The sequence below is a fragment of the Westerdykella ornata genome (genome assembly GCF_010094085.1).
Source record: "Westerdykella ornata strain CBS 379.55 unplaced genomic scaffold EI97scaffold_19, whole genome shotgun sequence".
NCBI classification, from domain to species: domain Eukaryota; kingdom Fungi; phylum Ascomycota; class Dothideomycetes; order Pleosporales; family Sporormiaceae; genus Westerdykella; species Westerdykella ornata.
This window is the reverse complement of record NW_022986869.1, coordinates 181,212-198,502: the sequence shown is the minus strand read 5'-3', so window position 1 is coordinate 198,502 and position 17,291 is coordinate 181,212. Positions and strand designations below refer to the sequence as shown.

At 54.2% G+C, this 17,291-nt stretch overlaps 4 protein-coding genes across 4 annotated transcripts; 3 read left to right on the top strand and 1 right to left on the bottom strand.

The window, feature by feature from the left end:
* Positions 1 to 1,296: 1,296 nt before the first annotated feature.
* On the top strand, positions 1,297 to 3,687 carry EI97DRAFT_477057 (phosphoglycerate mutase-like protein; the record flags this gene model as incomplete). The annotated part of the gene is made up of 2 exons (XM_033801952.1): positions 1,297 to 2,192; positions 2,406 to 3,687. The coding sequence occupies exons 1-2, from the start codon at positions 1,462 to 1,464 to the stop codon at positions 3,685 to 3,687; spliced, it is 2,013 nt and encodes a 670-aa protein (XP_033652061.1). The 5' UTR covers positions 1,297 to 1,461.
* Positions 3,688 to 6,310: 2,623 nt separating this feature from the next.
* Positions 6,311 to 10,348, top strand: EI97DRAFT_468704 (uncharacterized protein). Its single transcript, XM_033801668.1, has 3 exons — positions 6,311 to 9,179; positions 9,228 to 9,522; positions 9,576 to 10,348. Exons 1-3 carry the CDS (start codon positions 6,401 to 6,403, stop codon positions 10,228 to 10,230), a joined length of 3,729 nt encoding a protein of 1,242 aa, XP_033652060.1. The 5' UTR covers positions 6,311 to 6,400; the 3' UTR covers positions 10,231 to 10,348.
* A 162-nt stretch (positions 10,349 to 10,510) lies between these two features.
* EI97DRAFT_101281 (uncharacterized protein) lies at positions 10,511 to 12,204 on the bottom strand. The gene is made up of 4 exons (XM_033792881.1): positions 12,075 to 12,204; positions 11,902 to 12,026; positions 11,689 to 11,845; positions 10,511 to 11,626 (listed from the first exon to the last, which is right to left on the bottom strand). The coding sequence occupies exons 1-4, from the start codon at positions 12,145 to 12,147 to the stop codon at positions 10,650 to 10,652; spliced, it is 1,332 nt and encodes a 443-aa protein (XP_033652059.1). The 5' UTR covers positions 12,148 to 12,204; the 3' UTR covers positions 10,511 to 10,649.
* A 132-nt stretch (positions 12,205 to 12,336) lies between these two features.
* Positions 12,337 to 16,683, top strand: EI97DRAFT_435057 (uncharacterized protein). The gene is made up of 4 exons (XM_033798782.1): positions 12,337 to 12,800; positions 12,867 to 14,484; positions 14,566 to 14,688; positions 14,736 to 16,683. The coding sequence occupies exons 1-4, from the start codon at positions 12,516 to 12,518 to the stop codon at positions 16,490 to 16,492; spliced, it is 3,783 nt and encodes a 1,260-aa protein (XP_033652058.1). The 5' UTR covers positions 12,337 to 12,515; the 3' UTR covers positions 16,493 to 16,683.
* The last annotated feature ends 608 nt before the right edge of the window (positions 16,684 to 17,291 follow it).

The window sequence follows — 17,291 nt, the reverse complement described above, 5'->3', positions numbered from 1 at the left end:
CCGGCCATTCTTTTTACGGGTTCGGATCGCGCCGCTTCGAATTTCGGGACATTGACTGTCTAGGATCAACGGCCAGGTATTGTGGTAGAGGTATGGCTGCCCCTGCCAAAAGGTTATAGCATTTTAATAGATGGTTCACAACAGCAATAAGATCGTGTCGCTGGAGTTCATCCCCAGCTTCTTCTTGACTGATGATGCTGCTCCATTGCTGAGTGTCTGGCTACTCGAACCTGGGGTAGATTCTTTTGAGGGTCCAGTCTTACAACAGATCAAATGCAGACAAGCTAACGGTCGCATGCTCTAACCGTTGTGAGCTGGACGTTGTGAAATTGATTTTGAGTGGCAGGCTAACGAGAATAGGCTAGCCTGTTTGGGACTGGTTTACACTTTCTGCAGGTGGTTTCTGGCTGTGGGATGCCAGATGGTTTCTTGGAAACTTAGTCCACTTTTGCTTCTTCCCGTGGCTTTTGTCTTCCTCCATTATTCCCTCAGCAGCTTCTTCAACTTTCTTAGTGACGCTGTACCACAATATAAGGGCGCTCGTACATTGACATCATCAGAAAACCTTCGGCGGGAGAGATCTCAAGGTTACGTTGCCTACGTTAGGGTACCCTAGGGTACTATCCGTAGTCATGGGAGGAGGGGTCAACCAGCTAACGTCCTTTGTTGACGTCAAGATGGCATCGTGAATGATGGTGATGATCGCCATGGTCTCATTTGTTGATGTTTTACGACATGGGGTAGGTTCTATGGCGGGGGCCCATCCTTATTCGGGGCATACATGCGGTGAGTTGGAGTTTCGGAGTGGAGCACTCGTAATAGGTAAAGAGACCCTAGAGAAGATCTAGGAGAGAGACCCGAGACGGGAGGGTATTGGGGTACGTACCACCGACTAGCCTGGCAGCTATGTAGTAGCTTACCCCGCTAAACAGACGTGCGAGCTACGTATATACAACTCCCACGCTACCCGGATGGGGTGTATAATCCTTGGATAGGTAGCCTAGCAGCATGTGCGCCTGCAGAGCGCTACCTACCAGGTGAATGGAGCCAAGCTCTCCAGCATCGGCCTTTTGTTCGGGTGCGCTATCCTCAAGCGGGAAAGGTGAGGGGAAGGCAAAGGTCAAGTTTGATGAGCCTTGGGTATGCGCATACATACGTCTCTTATGACGGAGATGCGTGGTAGACTGGTGGGAAAAGGGCCGGAGTGACGCTTTCAGATGCGCGTGGTCAAGTATCTATGTAGTGTAGGTCTTGTCTCCTCTGTTCTCCTCTCTTTCGTCTCTTCACTTTCCTTCTCCTTGGATCTTTTGAAAGAGTTGAGAGACGAGTCCGTCAGGCCTGGTTTCTCTATTCCTTTGACTTCGCCGTCGATACTTCAGTATATAAACCTTTCTCTTTCCTCTGTACAAGATCTCTTCTCCCTTCCCCGTTCCTAGCCATCATACCGACCACACCCTCACCATGCCAGCCCTCCCTCTCCCCATGCTCTTCCCCCTCCTCCTCCTCCCCATCATATCAACCCTCTCCTTCCTCACCCTCGCCCAAGACGACAACAACAACCCATCCACCCGCCACATCCACGCCGCCATAGCCTTCATCCGCACCGGCATCCGGACCCCCCTCCTGGACCCCTCCTCCCCCAAACGCCTCACCCCGCTCGGCGCCCACCAAATGTTCACTCTCGGCCAGCACCTGCGCGGCCGGTACTTGGGCGACTCTGGCTCTGCATTCGACGGGCCGGGCGGCCACGAACCCATTGAGGTGTTCGGTAGGGATGGTGTTATTGATCCGGGTCAGATGGTGCGCGTGCGGACGCTGGATCGAGCGTACTTGATTGCGAGTGCGCAGGCTTGTATGCAGGGCATGTATCCGCCGCGCTCGCTGGTCCAGGCAGCAGAGCACGAGACGGAGACGGAGACAGAGACGACGGGATTGCAATCGCAACTAGCGAACGGGTCCGTGGTCGAGTTTCCCCTGGGTGGGTACCAGTATGTGCCGATTCAGACGTTTGGAGTCAATGACCCTGGGGTGGTGGTGTTGAATGGGGAGAGGAATTGTAAGAGTGCGATTAGGGAGAGTGTGAGGTATCGGAGTACGGAGGCGTATGTGGAGAAGAGGAGGGGGAGTGAGGGGTTTTTTGAGAGGTTGAGGGGGTGGGATGGGGAGGGTGGGGATGGGGGGTTGTTTGGCGGGTTGTTGGGGGGGGAGCAGATGTGTGTATTCCTTCCCCTTCTTGCATGCTCGAGTTTGTGATTGTTCTCGTCTCGGTCTTTTCGCTGTATTCTCTTTTATCCCTTTTCCCATTCCTCCTTGGGGACATCACCTTCTGCTTAGTCCGTTGCAATTCCCCGGATTCCACCTTTTATACATAGCAACAGGCGCATGCTAACCTCACTCCACCCCAGAAACTACTCCAACGCCCTCCTCATCCACGACTACCTCACCCACGGCCTCGCCCACTCCCCCACCATCCGCAACGCCTTCCTCTCCCCCTCGTCCCCCCTCTACGGCTCCCTGCCCACCCTCCAACGCTACGCCGACGAATCCGCCTGGTACGCCTGGGGCAACACCACCATCGACGAAACAGACCAGCAGTCATGGTCCCCACCCCTCCCCCAATCCGATCTACAAGCCATGCCCGGCCGCACCCTCGCCGGCTTCGTCCTGAATTCCTTCCAGGAATTCTTCTTCTTCAAACCGGTCGATGGTGGCGGTGGTAGTGGTGGTAGTGGTGGTCTAGCGAGTGCAGTTCCCGACCCAAGACCCCTGACGTTGCTGTTCGGAGAGTACGAGCCTTTGGTCGCTTTATCCTCGCTGCTGGTGCTGGATTATGCGGACCCTGGGTTTAGGGGTGTGCCCCCGTTTGGTTCGGCGTTGGTGTTTGAGGTGTTTAGTAAGGGAGGCTCTGCGTCGGGGGCTGCGGAGACTAATAAGGATGGTCTTCGTGAGGGGGAGGATCTCTGGGTTAATGTCTTTTTTCTGAACGGCACGGCTTTTTATGACGACGGTGATGATACGGGAAACGGAGCGAGGTGGCAAGCGTATCCCATGTTCGCGGATGAACGTAGCGGGATCGATATGCCATGGCCCGAGTTCGAGAGACGGATGAGTCGTATCTCGACGGCGGGCGTGGCCGAGTGGTGCGGGCTGTGCAATGCCACGACGGTGTTTTGCCAGGGCGTTGTTGGTGACGGCGTGGATGGGAATGCAGGCGGGGCGCCGCTGGATATAGATGGCGCGAGTGGTGGGCACAAGAAGACGAAGGTCGTCCCGTTGAGTAGCGCTTGGGCTGCGCTGGGTATCGTGCTTGGTCTGCAGCTGGCTATGGTAATGGTGCTTATGGTGCTCGTGGTGTGCTGTGGGTACCAGTTCCGCAGGGGGGATCCGGATGATGCGTGGCTTTGCGGCGGGAGGAGGAGGAGGAGAGGTAGTGGGTTCAAAGGGTCGGCGAAGCTGGCGAGTGATCCTGATTTGAGTCTTGCTGGGGATGCGGGTGTGTCTGCGGGAGCTACGGTGTTGAAGGGTGGGCATGGGAGGGTGGAGAGTTGGGAGTTGAGGCAGAAGGGGGTTGGTTGTGGGGAAAGCGCGGGAGGGGAGGGGAGTGATAGGTCGAGTTTTGATGTCCTCGACGAGTCGGAGGCGGATCTGGCGGGTGCGAGGAGGGTGGAGGTGGTGGAGATTGTGTGAGCGGGCTGTTTTGCTGGGTCGGCATATATAGAATGATAGTAGATATAGGTTCCAGGGAGGATCACGGAAACAAAAACACCTTCACTTATTTAGCCTTTGTGAAGGAAAGCCAATCATTCTGGGAGTCTGGTATATATTCGTCTCCCTATGACACTGTGACAGCTGTAGCAGTTTTAGCCCAACACATCGTATGGTCTCCCACCGTATCACGCAGGTGCATCGAATGCCATATCACAGCCCGTAGACCTGGGCTTGGGCTAACAGGCGAAGAGATTGCTGGCAAACTCACTGACGAAGACCTGGCAACGATGCCAAATCTAACCTTTTCCACTGCCACTCTCCGTCCTCGCTGGACTGAAGACTACCAAACTCTAGCCTTTGGAGTCTCCACTCTGCTGTGTATATGACGCGAACGCGGCCTGTGACTTGATTACGACTGCGCGACTGAGGCATCCTCGCAGTCATCAGTAGGCAGAATATCGGTTGGCGGATACTCATGACCCAGGATTAGCGTCTCGCATATATCGAGTCTCCGAATTCAAGAATCATCTCAAAGATTGTGCTACGCAGTGAAGATAGGAGTCGTACGGGCCTCTAAGGCGAGGAATACCGTATTGGGTCCTGGGGCAGTGAGTACATCCTGCCTCTGGTGGATCAAAATGGGAGATGAGCCATGCGTAGTGGTTGAGTGATGGAGGGGAGCTTGGAATAAAGTGGTTGGATTGAGCGGTGTCGAAGCCGCAGACATTAGGGGTCGCTTACTTACTTATTTGGTGGGCGCCGGGAAGAATCAATAGGTAATGCATGTATGCCGTGGATCAAAAATCTCCTGATCTATCTTAGATACTGTGTCTCCTTTGCCGAGTTTTTCGTTGGATTGATGATGTATTGTAATACTTCTGCCTTGTACTGCGTAGTGAATAGATATAATCACATGATTTCGCGTTGCCAAGAAGGACTGGTCCCTGCTTGTTGACATGGACGCGACGCGCCGCCGCCACCTGCGCCTCGTCTTCTATCTTCTTGCCTTCTCCACCCCGAATCCATTTTCCACTCCATAAAACTACCCCGCAGCTTGACAATATCTGAAAATATGAGTACCGAACAGGAACAGATGGATGACGGCTCCATGGGAGCACCAGGCGCGCCTACACCTATCAGTGCACTGGAGGTATGCGTTGTGCGAAGCGCGCATTCACGTTCAGTGCTGATGGATTGGTTAGGGTGTCAATGGTTTGACGGCTCGGGATATCAAGCTTGTCATGGATGGAGGTTATAATACCGTGGAGAGCATCGCCTATACGTAGGTTGTGCTTGCTGCGACCAGGCATCTGTCGCTCATACAAGATACAGGCCGAGAAGGACATTAGAGCAAATCAAGGGCATATCCGAGCAGAAAGCATCTAAATTACTCGCGGAGGGTAAGTAGTCTCATTCGTACCAGGAAGAGGGCTTACACTAACGATTCCAGCGGCGAAGCTCGTCCCCATGGGATTTACGACTGCGACCGAGATGCACCAAAGACGCAGCGAATTGATATCCATCACCACCGGCTCGAAACAACTAGACACACTACTCGCCGGTGGGATCGAAACCGGCTCAATAACCGAGATATTCGGGGAGTTTCGAACGGGAAAGAGCCAGATATGCCACACCCTTGCTGTGACTTGCCAACTACCGTTCGACATGGGCGGCGGAGAGGGGAAATGCCTGTACATCGATACTGAAGGTACATTCAGACCCATACGTCTACTTGCCGTGGCAAATCGCTACGGTCTGTCTGGCGAGGAGGTGCTGGATAACGTCGCGTACGCCCGAGCGTACAATTCGGATCATCAGCTGGACCTTCTCAATCAAGCAGCCCAGATGATGACTGAAACTCGCTTCTCCTTACTCATAGTCGATTCCGCAACTTCGCTATACCGGACGGATTTCTCAGGCCGAGGAGAGCTTTCCAGCCGTCAAACTCACCTCGCCAAGTTCATGCGCACCCTGCAGAGGCTAGCAGACGAGTTCGGCATTGCCGTGGTCATCACCAACCAAGTTGTCGCGCAAGTGGACGGAGGACCGAGTGCGATGTTTAACCCTGACCCGAAAAAACCAATCGGCGGCAACATTATTGCACACGCCAGTACCACTCGTCTGAGTCTGCGGAAGGGCAGAGGTGAGACTCGGGTTTGCAAGATTTATGACAGTCCGTGTCTGCCAGAAAGCGACTGTCTGTTCGCAATCAATGAGGACGGGATAGGAGATCCCAAGGAGAAGGATCTGGAGAACCACTAGTGAGGGCTTCGTGGCGGTTAGAGTTACGGCGTGTTTCTTTTGGCTTTGGACGCTTGAGCATTTGCATGGCGCTGGGTGACTTGAGCAAGCGTAAGGCGTAGTGCGAATTATGGTGGTGCATGGTGGGCTAGCTTCGATGATATAGGTTTATAATGCAATAACCTTTTCACTAAGAGAGTTCTACCCCTCTTGCTGCTGCAGGAGAGTAACATCCATGGATACTATGTATATGCTCAGATGCGCTGGTGCTGTCTGAGTGGTCCGAGCTCAGGCCTGATCCCTGTCGCGATGGGAGCTTCAATGTATCCGAACTTTTGTTTGCGACGCGACCTACTAACCACACCACCTTCACCTCTCTGCGCGCAAGCACTTGCGGACTGTTATCTGCGGTTCTTGTGCGGCGCATTCCCCCCTGCATGGGACAATCAACATGAGTCAGAGCAGAGGAACCTGCCTCTACAGAGAGGCGCGGTTGAACGTCGAACCCACGTACCCTGGCTCCACCATCGCCTTTACGCTACCCTATGGAGTTGTCGGCACCTTCGACACCGCAGTCGAACCTAAGCGCACCGTACTTCCAGAGGACCATACAGACAAGGACGAAGACGGATTTGCCAAGCGCAATCTGGCCTGTGACGGTTCCATTTTCTTCCGAAGACACCATGAGTACCCGCGAAGCTTCCTTTGGCGCCTTCTGAACAACAGGAAGATACTCGAAGTACAGTCCGTCGATCTCGATCATGACGTGAATCACGACGTAGAAGCCAACTTGACGCTGCTGCTCCATTTCCCCACGCCGGTCCGCCCGTTCTGCCTCGCCATCGCCGAACCAGAAGAGCATGATGCTTTGACCGTTTTCGCAATTACCACCAGAAACGACCTTTATACAATCACTTTGCATCGAGACTTTTTCAGCAGACCGGCTGCCTCTGAGTTAGAGATTGCAGAATGGTGTAAACGGTCGGCGCCGAGCCTCTTCAGTAATCGGATACCCTACCGGCTCGTGGCTACGAGCAGTACCGAACTGCTGGTAACGCTTGACGACGGAGGGATAGTACGCTTGGTGAAACGGAGCTGCGGCGATGGCTCTTGGGAGGAGTCTCTGTATAAGGAAACGTCGTGGTCGGTCAAGAACCTGTTAAAATGGAAAGGGGAGCAGACGGTGCGGTTTGACAATGGAGATCTGGATTTGTCTGCTGCTGCGGCAGTTGATCTGTCCCCGGACAGGAATCATATACTCTCAGTATGCCTCAACCACAGGCTAAGAGCTTGGAATGTTGCATCTGGTAAACCAGGCATATCCACGGACCTCTTGGGGGAGCCTGATCATCCGAATGAGAAGGGGGCGTCCTACATCATCGATCCTTCGCAATCTACCCATATGGCCGTCCTCAATGTCCCGGGCGGAGTTGATGGCGCACTTTATCATGTTGTGACCTACTCTTCGAAGCAGCACCAGTTCAAGTTCTGGGGTGTACGGGATGCGGATACGCCGGATCAGGGTATCTTCGACGTCAAACCCGAGGTTGAGCTCATACCCCCCGTCGATGAGCTTATGGACACCACTGCCTGGACATTATCGGAATTCGTGATCAATCCTGGACCTTCAGGTTGGAGAGGAACCGAGCTGTGGATTCGTGTCCGCTCTGGTCCAAGCACCAGAGTATTCGCCTTGAAATTCAACCTGAATAACTCGCCAGCAGAGTTGAGAAATACCTGGAGACACGATTGGGTATCCGTGGACCCTGGGCCTCTTTCATTGGAGCAATTGAAACAAAACACTGCAAACCCGGCCGAATTCGATCTGGATGCGTCTGAGCTGTTTGAGGTGGATCTAGTGGAAAATTGGTTGGAGTTCTTGTTTTACCCTGGCCGTTTCAGCGTAGCTGCATTGGAGATCGCGTTGAACACATACCGACGTGGACTCCAACGGTCAGGAGCGACACAGCTCGCGGCCAAAGCCTCACTGAAAGAGCGCATCTGCTCAACAGTCACCGCATTCGCTGCGCTGGAGCAGAACGGGGTTGTTAACCAAATCGAGTTCCACAACCGTCTCGCCGCTCAGTGGCAGGCGTTTTACAGCTTGGTGAAGGATCTGCACAAGCGCAGAGGAGAATACTTGGGGCTGGCCTTTGACTACACCTCAGGGACCCCGTGGATAATATCAAGCGACTATCTTTCTCCTATACGGAGCTGCAGTGTTCCTGAGATCGTCTCGCTGAACTCCCAGGCTATGATCAGCTCAGAGGCTCTGTCGGGACGGTTAGGCAAAGTTCTTGCCGCAGAAGATCGCGATGTGGCCAGGCTCATGTGTGCGGCTTCTTCGTTCCGCAAAAGTCTCCCACGCACTTTCCAGACCAGCTTGGAACGCGAGATTGAGAGCGAAATCCTCCAGAGCCGATCCCTTTCTGTCGTCGACCGGATGGAGCTCATGGAAGCAAACTGTAGTCTTTCCCAGCAGGTTTCGGACGATGACCTTTCCGCATTGGTGGAAGACCTAGGGACCAGCATAAAGGACATAACATCCGAGACCTTCATGAGGGTCATCGACTCGCTGGGCCCAGACGAAGAAGGCCAATTGCAGCGCAAGCAAGCGGCACGGTATGGGCTTAGCGCCCTAATGCGGGTGTCTCAAGAAACAATAGAATTGAGCAAGAGTATCCTGCTGGATCTTCTGGTTCTGGTACTCTACATGCAATATGAAGAGGATCTCTCAGAAGATTTCGACGCCTCGGAAGTTTTCGTCCAGATCATCGACGAACTCAAACACTATGCAATCCTCAGCTGGATGTCCCAAACTGTGTGGTCGCATCAATCCTCTACCGGCCCGGCTTCAGCGCATCTTTTGAAGACCCTGTCGGAAATGTCAAAGAATAGCAAACAGTTTCCTATTACTCAGACCGTCATTGAGGGGATCCTGGGGCATCGTGCCTTCGCTGCAGAAATACCTACGGGTCTCAGGACACAGCTGTTAACTTACTGGAGTCGCGTATGGCTAGCACGGACATTCAAGGACACAGACTTGGACACTGCGATCGAGCGTATCATGGCCATCCTCCTGCAGCAGAAGGAATATGGCTTGGCCTTCGAGTTTTCGAGGTATTTGCCTGAGTCTCCCTGGGCGACATACTTGAAAGGAAGCATGCACTTGGCGCTCGGTGAGAATGATCTGGCTTCGATCTGCTTCAAGAAGGCTGCGCACAACCTGGGTGAGCCAGACATCTTGGGAATTCGTGTACCATCACTAACTATTGCAGCTACTCCATCGTTCAGTCTTGATGATGTTGATGACAGCTTCATCCCTCTCGATCAGCGAGATTCGTTCTCCGGTGGCCTACCTAGGTACTACAGCCACGTGCTCTCCCTCTTCGAGAAGTACAAGGCCTACTCCTTCGTTGCCGACTTTGCTCGCCTGGGCCTCCGCTCTCTCTCTCCTAAGAAAGACGAAGAACTGAAGACCGACCTGCTGTCTAGACTATTCAATGCCTCCATTCAAACCTGCAGAATCGACGACGCCTACTCCGCCATGATGCGGCACACAAACACCGTTCTGTAAGTCACCACCTCCCGTGTCCTCGCCACCACAGCTATGCTAACCCCTTCAGCCGCTCCGCTGCCCTGCAAACCCTGCTCACCACTCTAATCTCCCACTCCCAAACCCCCAAACTCTTCTCCTACTCCTTCCTCGATCTAACCTCCGAAGTCGACGCCCTCCTCCTCTCCCACTGCCACAAACAGCTCAACCTCTCCTCGGGCCCTCCATATCACAACATCCTCTACGCCTTCCGCATCGCGCGCAACGACTTCCGAGGCGCGGCGAGTATCCTGCACGATAAGCTGGTGCGTTTGAAGAACTCATCCAGCCAGAAAGTGCAGGACCCGAAGGACCAGACGTTGGCGAGGACGTACCTCATGGTGCTGAACGCGTTGGCGTGCGTGAGCAAAGATGATGCCTATGTGCTGGCGGAGGTAAGGGGATTGGATGTCGTTCGTGGCGGGGGTGCTGCTGTCCCGGGAGGTAGTAGTAGTCTCAATGGTTCCAGGGGGGGCTCATCAGCGATCGGGGGCGTTACGGCGGCAGCACCAGCGCCGGCACCGCCGCAATGGGGGATCGGCAAGGCGAAGAAGTTGCTCAAGCGGAGGGTGGTTACGCTCGATATGCTCCGGAAGGAGTATCAGGCCGAGCTGGATCGGGTCGAGGCGATTGAGACGGGGAATTATCCGTTTGTGGAGGCGGGCGATGAGATGGATATCCTTTAGATGGGTGGGGATTATTTCTCGTTTTGGGGGGATTCGGTACATGTGAAGGACTTTTTTGTAGTCGTATCTCTTGATATGGGTTCCTTTAGCGGGATAGAGGAAACCGGAAATATGATGTCTTCGTTTTCTGAGTTGGACCATAGCACATTTAATCAGGCGAAGGTAGGTGATGGGTGGACCAAGCGACTAGATCGCACATGGATTAAGACACACATTCCTGCCGAGTATCTATTCGTAGCAATGGCGACCGGTTCCATCCAAGGAGAGGAAACATGTGCCTTGAAAAAGAGCCCGGCCATAGAAGTTCATTATCATATGCGCCAGCTTCGATCAGGGCCGCAGACTCGCGCAACAGCTAGGACCCGCAAGAGATGCAGCATAGAGACGGAAATCGACCACCACATCCAGCGCGTATACCGTTAATCATCCTTCCCCCTCGCCCTCCTCTGTCGGGTAGGCTTCTTGCCCTGCACCGCGGTATCATCCTCCTCCTCATCTCTGCCCTTGGCCAAATCCTCCGTCAACCCCCACTCGTCGCGGTCGTACCAATCCTCGCCGTCGCTCATCTCGCCGACATGGCCCTCGGCTACGCACCATCGGTACACCTCCTTCCGCATACGTTCTCCCTGGGCGATACCATCGTAGAGCTCGCTGGTAGCTCGCGCTATCTCTTCCTGCTTCTGGAGGAACGCAAGGAGAAGCATGCGCGTGTCCTCTGCTTCGGCCGCCGGAAGGCCCATGTCGCGGTCGGGAAGGAGGTCGGTTGGAAAGGTGAACCATGGATGTACGTAAGGTGCGGCGCTCGAAGGTGAAGGTGGTGGAGACTGATCCGACGCGGCTTGCGCGCGTGCACGCGTCGTCATGCGGTGTGAGGCTGCCTCGGAGGCGTCATCGACTGGCGGGGATGGCGGACGTTCGCCGTTGGGCTGTTCGCCGTTCGTGTGTTTGTTCGCCTCTCCGTTCTGGGTGGGCAGTGCCGAGTCTGTGCCATTCTGCCGTTCTACCGTGGTTGAAGAAGTACCTTCAGCTACCGTAGAATCTTCCATGACGACATCTTGCTGGTGTAACAATTCTTGTGCGTTCCCAACCTGTATGACCTCTGGCTCCTCACGCTTCGCTTGCCCATTCGTCTGTGGTCTGCTGAGCGGTTCCGGGAGTGCCCAAGAGTCTTGTAGATTCTCGGTAAACGCGGGGTCCTCGGTGGGGTAGGGAATGAAGGATGGCTCTCCCATTAGCTTTGTGGAGAGCCTCTTTGCTTGTGCTAGCAAGATCTGTTCTCTACGCGAGAGAGCGGCAGCCGCGGCTGTGAGGTTCGTCAAGTGCTTGGACGTGTAGATGGGAGCAAAGCCCGGATGGTTGGGCAGGTCGGCCGCAGAGGTAAGCGGTGCGAGCAATTCTAAGTTCTCGGATTAGTCCCGCGACATGGCCCCGTACAGGAAGTTGAGGCTCAACGCATACCCTCTAACCTGATATCTGCATATGGGTTCTCCTCTACCGACGAAAGCTCGCTCTCGTCTTCATATTCGTCGCCGGGCTCCACGACGTCGCCATCTGGGTCGTATTTTGGGGGATTGCGCTGAAGAATGTATCTCTGGTATCCGGCGTGCACGATGCGCTGCGTCGCGTAGACAGTTAGGATAGTCCAGTATGCATGGAAAGAAGAGAACACACCTTTTTGTACGGAGGGGGTGCTGCAGGGTCCTCGGCTCTCCCATATCGTGTATACCGGGACTTCCGCTTCAGGCTCTGCCTGTGGTTGCTGTCGAGAGGGTTGTCGCTCTCATCGTCGTCGGTCGCTGGGCAGAGGTCAGTGGGAAGCGTCGAGGAAAGGAAGCCGAGCGTACAGTCTTCGCTCCTGAGCAGCCGCCTTTTCAGGGAGTATATTGCGTCTTGGATCTGATGTTGCTGTCCGGCCATGGTAACAGTGTGTATTCGGTGTGGGAAGAGGTGAGGATTCGGCACAGAAAGGCAATGGTTGGAGTGTACGAGATGTGGGAGCGCGGAGCTCATGCAGGCGGTTCGCTCCGTTCGAGGGTCCGTGCACCACGCCGTCACTCACCTCCCTCCATCGACCCTGGCCGCTCATCTTTCCGTCTCAAGTGCTTGTGAACATCCACAGCATGGACAACTTCATGCCCAACGCCGCACGCTGGAGGAGTCAAACGGGCCGGGCGCTGTGAACGTTTATCCTACGCCATAGGAGCCGACCACGACACGTACCCTCTGCCTGGACCGACTCCCACCCCATCCCCACCTACATGGAGAGGTAGCTCCCTCGCGCAGTTATGGATGCATATCCGCCAGATTACGTGGCCCATAACCTGCCTCTGATCGTTCTTTCTGGCTTGGAAACGGCCGACGAGCGGAATGCGCCTCCGCCTGTTCAACATGTGCTCCCTGGTAGAGCGACTACAACTATCAGCTCGGAGCTTCCCCCAGTGACGGGTGAGCGTGCCCAGCAGCTGCTCCAGCAGTTCTTGGACGCCGACGGCAGCCATGCGCCTTGGAACGGCCGGAACCTCGACCGAAGAGCAAACCTCATCGGGTTTAGAGTTCGGGCAGTCGGGAGGGTAGGTCAGGGAGACCTGCTGGCCCAGCGCAGCAAGCAGCATGGGCGCCTGCTGATGGGACTATAGGAATTCAAATTGCCCCCTAGGAAAGCTGATGCGCCGTCGCAGTCTAGCACAACACCTCCCTCTTCGCCAGGCCTTGCACCCTCGTGGATACTGCACTCGCCCATTTCTCCCCTCTCGCCTGAGTCGAGCATCTTTCCCGATGGTGTTATAGCTCCCTCATGGGTTGCAAAACATCAGCATTACATCCCGTCTTTCTTCATATCTTTTTTTACATTTGGCTCAGACCCCACCAAGAACACCTTACATGACAATCAGCTCAAGAATGAGATCCTCAGAATCAAGGGACAGTTGCAAAAGTCCGAATACCGCACGCGATATGCTGTCATTCTCCTGAGTGAAAAGACTGTTTTGGAAGCGCCCGATATTGACGAACGGCTGGCAAATATTCGGAGAGCGACGGGCCTCGATCCCAAGAGCTCCCTCTTTTTCCTCCCGCCGAACATCTCTCAAGTCGAACTCTGCGCCTTCGTCGTGTCTGTATTATCAACGCTCCAGCCCATGTGCATTGAGTATTATAGAGAGCTCACGAAGCATACTCGGCGGAAGAAGGCCCGCGGCTCAGCCCCGCCCCCAACAGCTCCTCCGACAAGGGGAACAAGCCATCCTCTCTCGCAAGCAGGCTGGGCTGTACGCTATGAGTTCAAACTCGGAGTCTTTGCCGAGTTCCGTCAAGAAATGGACGCTGCCCAAAGGCACTACAGCATCGCCCTCGATGCTCTGTTTGGCTCTGACGGCATCTTTGAGACCACAGCGAGCTGGTCACCGAGGTGGGACGAGATACGGTTGCTTGCCGATTCTATATCCATACGGCTCATCCGCTGTCATCTGTGGAACTTATGTCCCACCTCGGCTGTGCAATCGTGGCTAAGGTATCGAAACAAGTTGAGGGATCTTATAGATCGTCGCGGTAAGGGCTCATCGAACTATGGCTGGGAGGCGTGGGAGTCGAGGTGGTCGCAGATCATGGCTCAGCTCATCCACCGTGCTGAACTCCCGGTCTTCAAGATTAAGCATCCTGTATCCGAGGCGGACCCGCTTGTAGATGGAACGTACGCAATCTTCTCTCCTCCTGAGAAGCAGTTCCTGATGGGAGAGCGTTTAGGGCCGTGGGAGCTGCTCCATCATGCTGGGTACTGGTATGCATTATCCGCCCAACACGCCAGGAGGCGGTTTCTGCTGGCACAAGATATTCCGGAAGAAGACCGCACTCCGCCTGGCCTCTCTCCTGCGACCCGAGTGTCCAATAGAAACCAGATGTATGACTACTACCTTGTCCCGGAACCACATCTAGAGATGCCCCTTGAAGGAGTGGGTGGAGGGTTCGAACATTGGAAAGACATAGTCACCAAGCTCGAAATGGCTATACCGGAGTTCGAAGCGCGTGGCCAGTCGCGCAAGCTAGACCAGCTCAAACTAGAGATATCGAGAACTTTACTGCAAGCACAGAGGTATGACGATGCGTTCAAGATATTGAAGCCTCTTTGGAAAAGTATGTCATGGAGACGTGAGGGCTGGTGGAATGTCGCTTCCGACGTCTTGTGGGCAATTCACGAATGCGCAAAAAAAGTTTCAGACCAGGAGACATATGTGCTTACCGAGTGGGAACTCCACTCTCCAGGTAAGTAAACCACACACGGCGGAAGCTCGTCATCATGAGGAGTGCACTGTCTCCCTATCTTCAAAACGCTGACATCGGCAGTCTACGCGACCAGGTCTAAATACAAATACGACCTCATGAAATGTCTAGACGACCTGCCTCAGGCGAAAGACTCTGACATCAGGCCTAGTATAAGCTTCAGCGCTGATGAACTCCAATCATGTCGTAAGTTAGACCAGCTAAAGTTTCCCAGACTTTCTAACTCTATTCAGTCTTCATCGGTTTCACATTTGCAGAAGCAGAGGGTAACGTCGGCGAGTCGCTTCGTGCACAAATAGTTCTTACATCCGGGGCCAGATCGCAATCCGCTCCAGTCACGTTGTCCAAACTGGGCTTTCAGTTCAAGGGGTGTCTCTATGAAATTCAGATAAGCCATAAAGCCGAGGAGCACACAAACGCGACCGCAGCGCGACTCTCAAACATCACACTTGAGGAAACGAACGCCGCCCCGTATAAACCGAAATGGAGCGGCTATGGAGACTTAAGGATAGCACCCGGCCAAACTCGAGTGTACGGTTTTCCGATTACGTTTCGTGAGGCTGGAGAGGTAGAGGCTGTAACCAGCAGTTTCGAGATCAACGCTGATCGCTTTGACCTGATATGTACAAAGAATGTCCAGCGGAGTGAGGGTGAAGCGCGGCCGATATGGTGGCTGGAAGCAGGTCCCAAACTCAAACTCCGAAGTCTAAACCGCGATTCGGGCAGTGTAGTTAAAGTCTTGCCCAAACCGCCAAAGATGGAGATACGGCCGGATGTGCGCCCAATCTACTATACGAATGAGCCTGTCACGATCGCTATCGAAGTGCTCAACATGGAGGAAGAGGAAACAGAGGCTGTGCTCGAAGTCAGGCTGTTAGGCCGTGCCAAAGATACTCTAGGATTCTCCTGGGTGGGCAGAGAAGCCTCCTCGCCGACAAAGGTAGCGCCACTGCCAGCCGATGCGTCTACCGATGTAGACCTGCCAGGACATGTGATAGGCCGCCTTGCGCCAGGCGCAAAGATCACAGAAAGGATCCAGTTCAATGCTCCGTCCGAGCCGTCGGATTACGCTCTTGAGGTTAAGGTGCTCTATCACTTGCTCAGTGATCGCGATATTCCCGTCTCGAAAACGATCGCTGTTGATCTCATCTTCAACTCTCCGTTCGAAGCAAGTTACGATCTCACAGCCAGAGTGCACCCGGAACCATGGCCAAGTTACTTCCATGTTCCTGGAACGACCTTTGATCATCAGGAAGCTCCTCCTGCAACGGGCATTGCGCAGAGATGGCAGCTGCTGGCGAGAATAGCTTCGTTCGCCGACGACACGCTCGCCATCAAGGACGCTAGGGTGGAGACACTGGAAGTTCGCGGGGGTGCCATTTGCACAATAACGAAGGAGTTTGACGACACGGACCTACTCATGGACCCTCGGGATGTAAAGGAGCGGTCTTTCTGCCTTGATGCCCGCAAACTCAGCTTAGAGGAGCGCCGTCCGACAGGCCTGGATTTGAATCTCACCTTGACATGGCAGCGTTCAGGATCTCCTGGTAACCCTATAGTCACCTGCACGCTTCCCATTCCGCGGATTACCATTCCCATAAGTGAGCCGAGAGTCCTGGCAACAGCACTCCGCTCGCCCTCCGTCCCCAACCTCATTCATATGGACTACGTCCTGGAGAACCCCACCATGCATCTCCTCGCCTTTGAGCTGAGCATGGAGGCGAGCGAGGAGTTTGGCTTCTCGGGACCGAAACTGCGGACGCTGCACGTGCTGCCTATGGGCAGGCAGACTGTGCGATTCAATCTGTATCCGTTAGTCACTGGGGCGTGGATCAACCCGCAGTTAAAGGTGCATGATCGGTATTTCAATCAGACGCTGAAGGTGGTGCCGACGGAGGGATTACGGGCGGAGAAGAAGGGCGTGGGTGTGTGGGTGCCTGCTGATGAGGATGATGAGGGAAGTAGTGCCGTGGATGAAGCATCGGGCTAGGAGCTTGTTGCTTTATTGGCAGGAGACGAGATGCTTGAGTTTTGAGGGGAAGACGTGCTCGGGTCGATGATGGGAAGGGTACTGCGGTTGTATGCGAACTTCAAGGGTTAGGAGATATACCATAGAATAGAATATTCCGTATCATCCAGGGGCCTACAGGGTATGCTGGTATACACTTTTAAGTTGCTGCATTGGTACGGAGTTTATAGTTGTGAGGTTGTACATCTCCTAAGTAGTGATTCTAGTGATGCCTTCTTGCCTTGAAGATGGAGATGAATGCTGCAAGTGCTTGCTAGTCCCGTCATCCAGGTGGTCGGTATCCTACCCCAGCGGGGAGAATAGAAGCTAGCCATGCAAGTGTAAACAAGGTACGGAGACGCGAGTCTATCGATGTACTCAGAAGTCCCTAACCATGCGTCTGACGGGTCTACTATGTATACCTAGTTGCGCGAGTTGTAAAAACCGCCTTATCTGTTTTCTTCTGCGCCATTCTGCGCGATTGTGAAACACCTCGCCCATCGTTTCTTGAATCTGTCGTATGTCTTTGAGGAGGTCTTCAGAACAATTCGCCTAATATCCCTCAATCCTTCTGAGCGCAGCGTGCGGTTAGACAAGCAACCCAGAGGGGGGGGTTCTGGGAACCAATCGAGACTCAGCTACGCTGCAACTTTCAAGACACGAGCCCGAGACTCAGTCAGTAGTCACGTTTAGTAGCAGCGTAGGGGTTAGAGGTAACGTTCTATAAATAACCTCCTAGCCTATTGTCAGATTTGATGGTATCTGAAGATGTCACGGTGAC

What these genes read in the sequence shown, in the direction of transcription:
- EI97DRAFT_101281 (XM_033792881.1), bottom strand. Translation starts at nt 12,147, where the DNA reads ATGGCCGGACAGCAACATCAGATCCAAGACGCAATATACTCCCTGAAA. An exon ending in GCTGCTCAGGAGCGAAGACT is followed by an intron (nt 12,027 to 12,074) that starts GTACGCTCGGCT and finishes ACCTCTGCCCAG; the next exon opens with CGACCGACGACGATGAGAGC. An exon ending in CACCCCCTCCGTACAAAAAG is followed by an intron (nt 11,846 to 11,901) that starts GTGTGTTCTCTT and finishes TACGCGACGCAG; the next exon opens with CGCATCGTGCACGCCGGATA.
- EI97DRAFT_468704 (XM_033801668.1), top strand. Translation starts at nt 6,401, where the DNA reads ATGAGTCAGAGCAGAGGAACCTGCCTCTACAGAGAGGCGCGGTTGAAC. An exon ending in GAAGGCTGCGCACAACCTGG is followed by an intron (nt 9,180 to 9,227) that starts GTGAGCCAGACA and finishes TAACTATTGCAG; the next exon opens with CTACTCCATCGTTCAGTCTT. An exon ending in CGGCACACAAACACCGTTCT is followed by an intron (nt 9,523 to 9,575) that starts GTAAGTCACCAC and finishes TAACCCCTTCAG; the next exon opens with CCGCTCCGCTGCCCTGCAAA.
- EI97DRAFT_435057 (XM_033798782.1), top strand. Translation starts at nt 12,516, where the DNA reads ATGGATGCATATCCGCCAGATTACGTGGCCCATAACCTGCCTCTGATC. An exon ending in GTGGGAACTCCACTCTCCAG is followed by an intron (nt 14,485 to 14,565) that starts GTAAGTAAACCA and finishes TGACATCGGCAG; the next exon opens with TCTACGCGACCAGGTCTAAA. An exon ending in TGATGAACTCCAATCATGTC is followed by an intron (nt 14,689 to 14,735) that starts GTAAGTTAGACC and finishes AACTCTATTCAG; the next exon opens with TCTTCATCGGTTTCACATTT.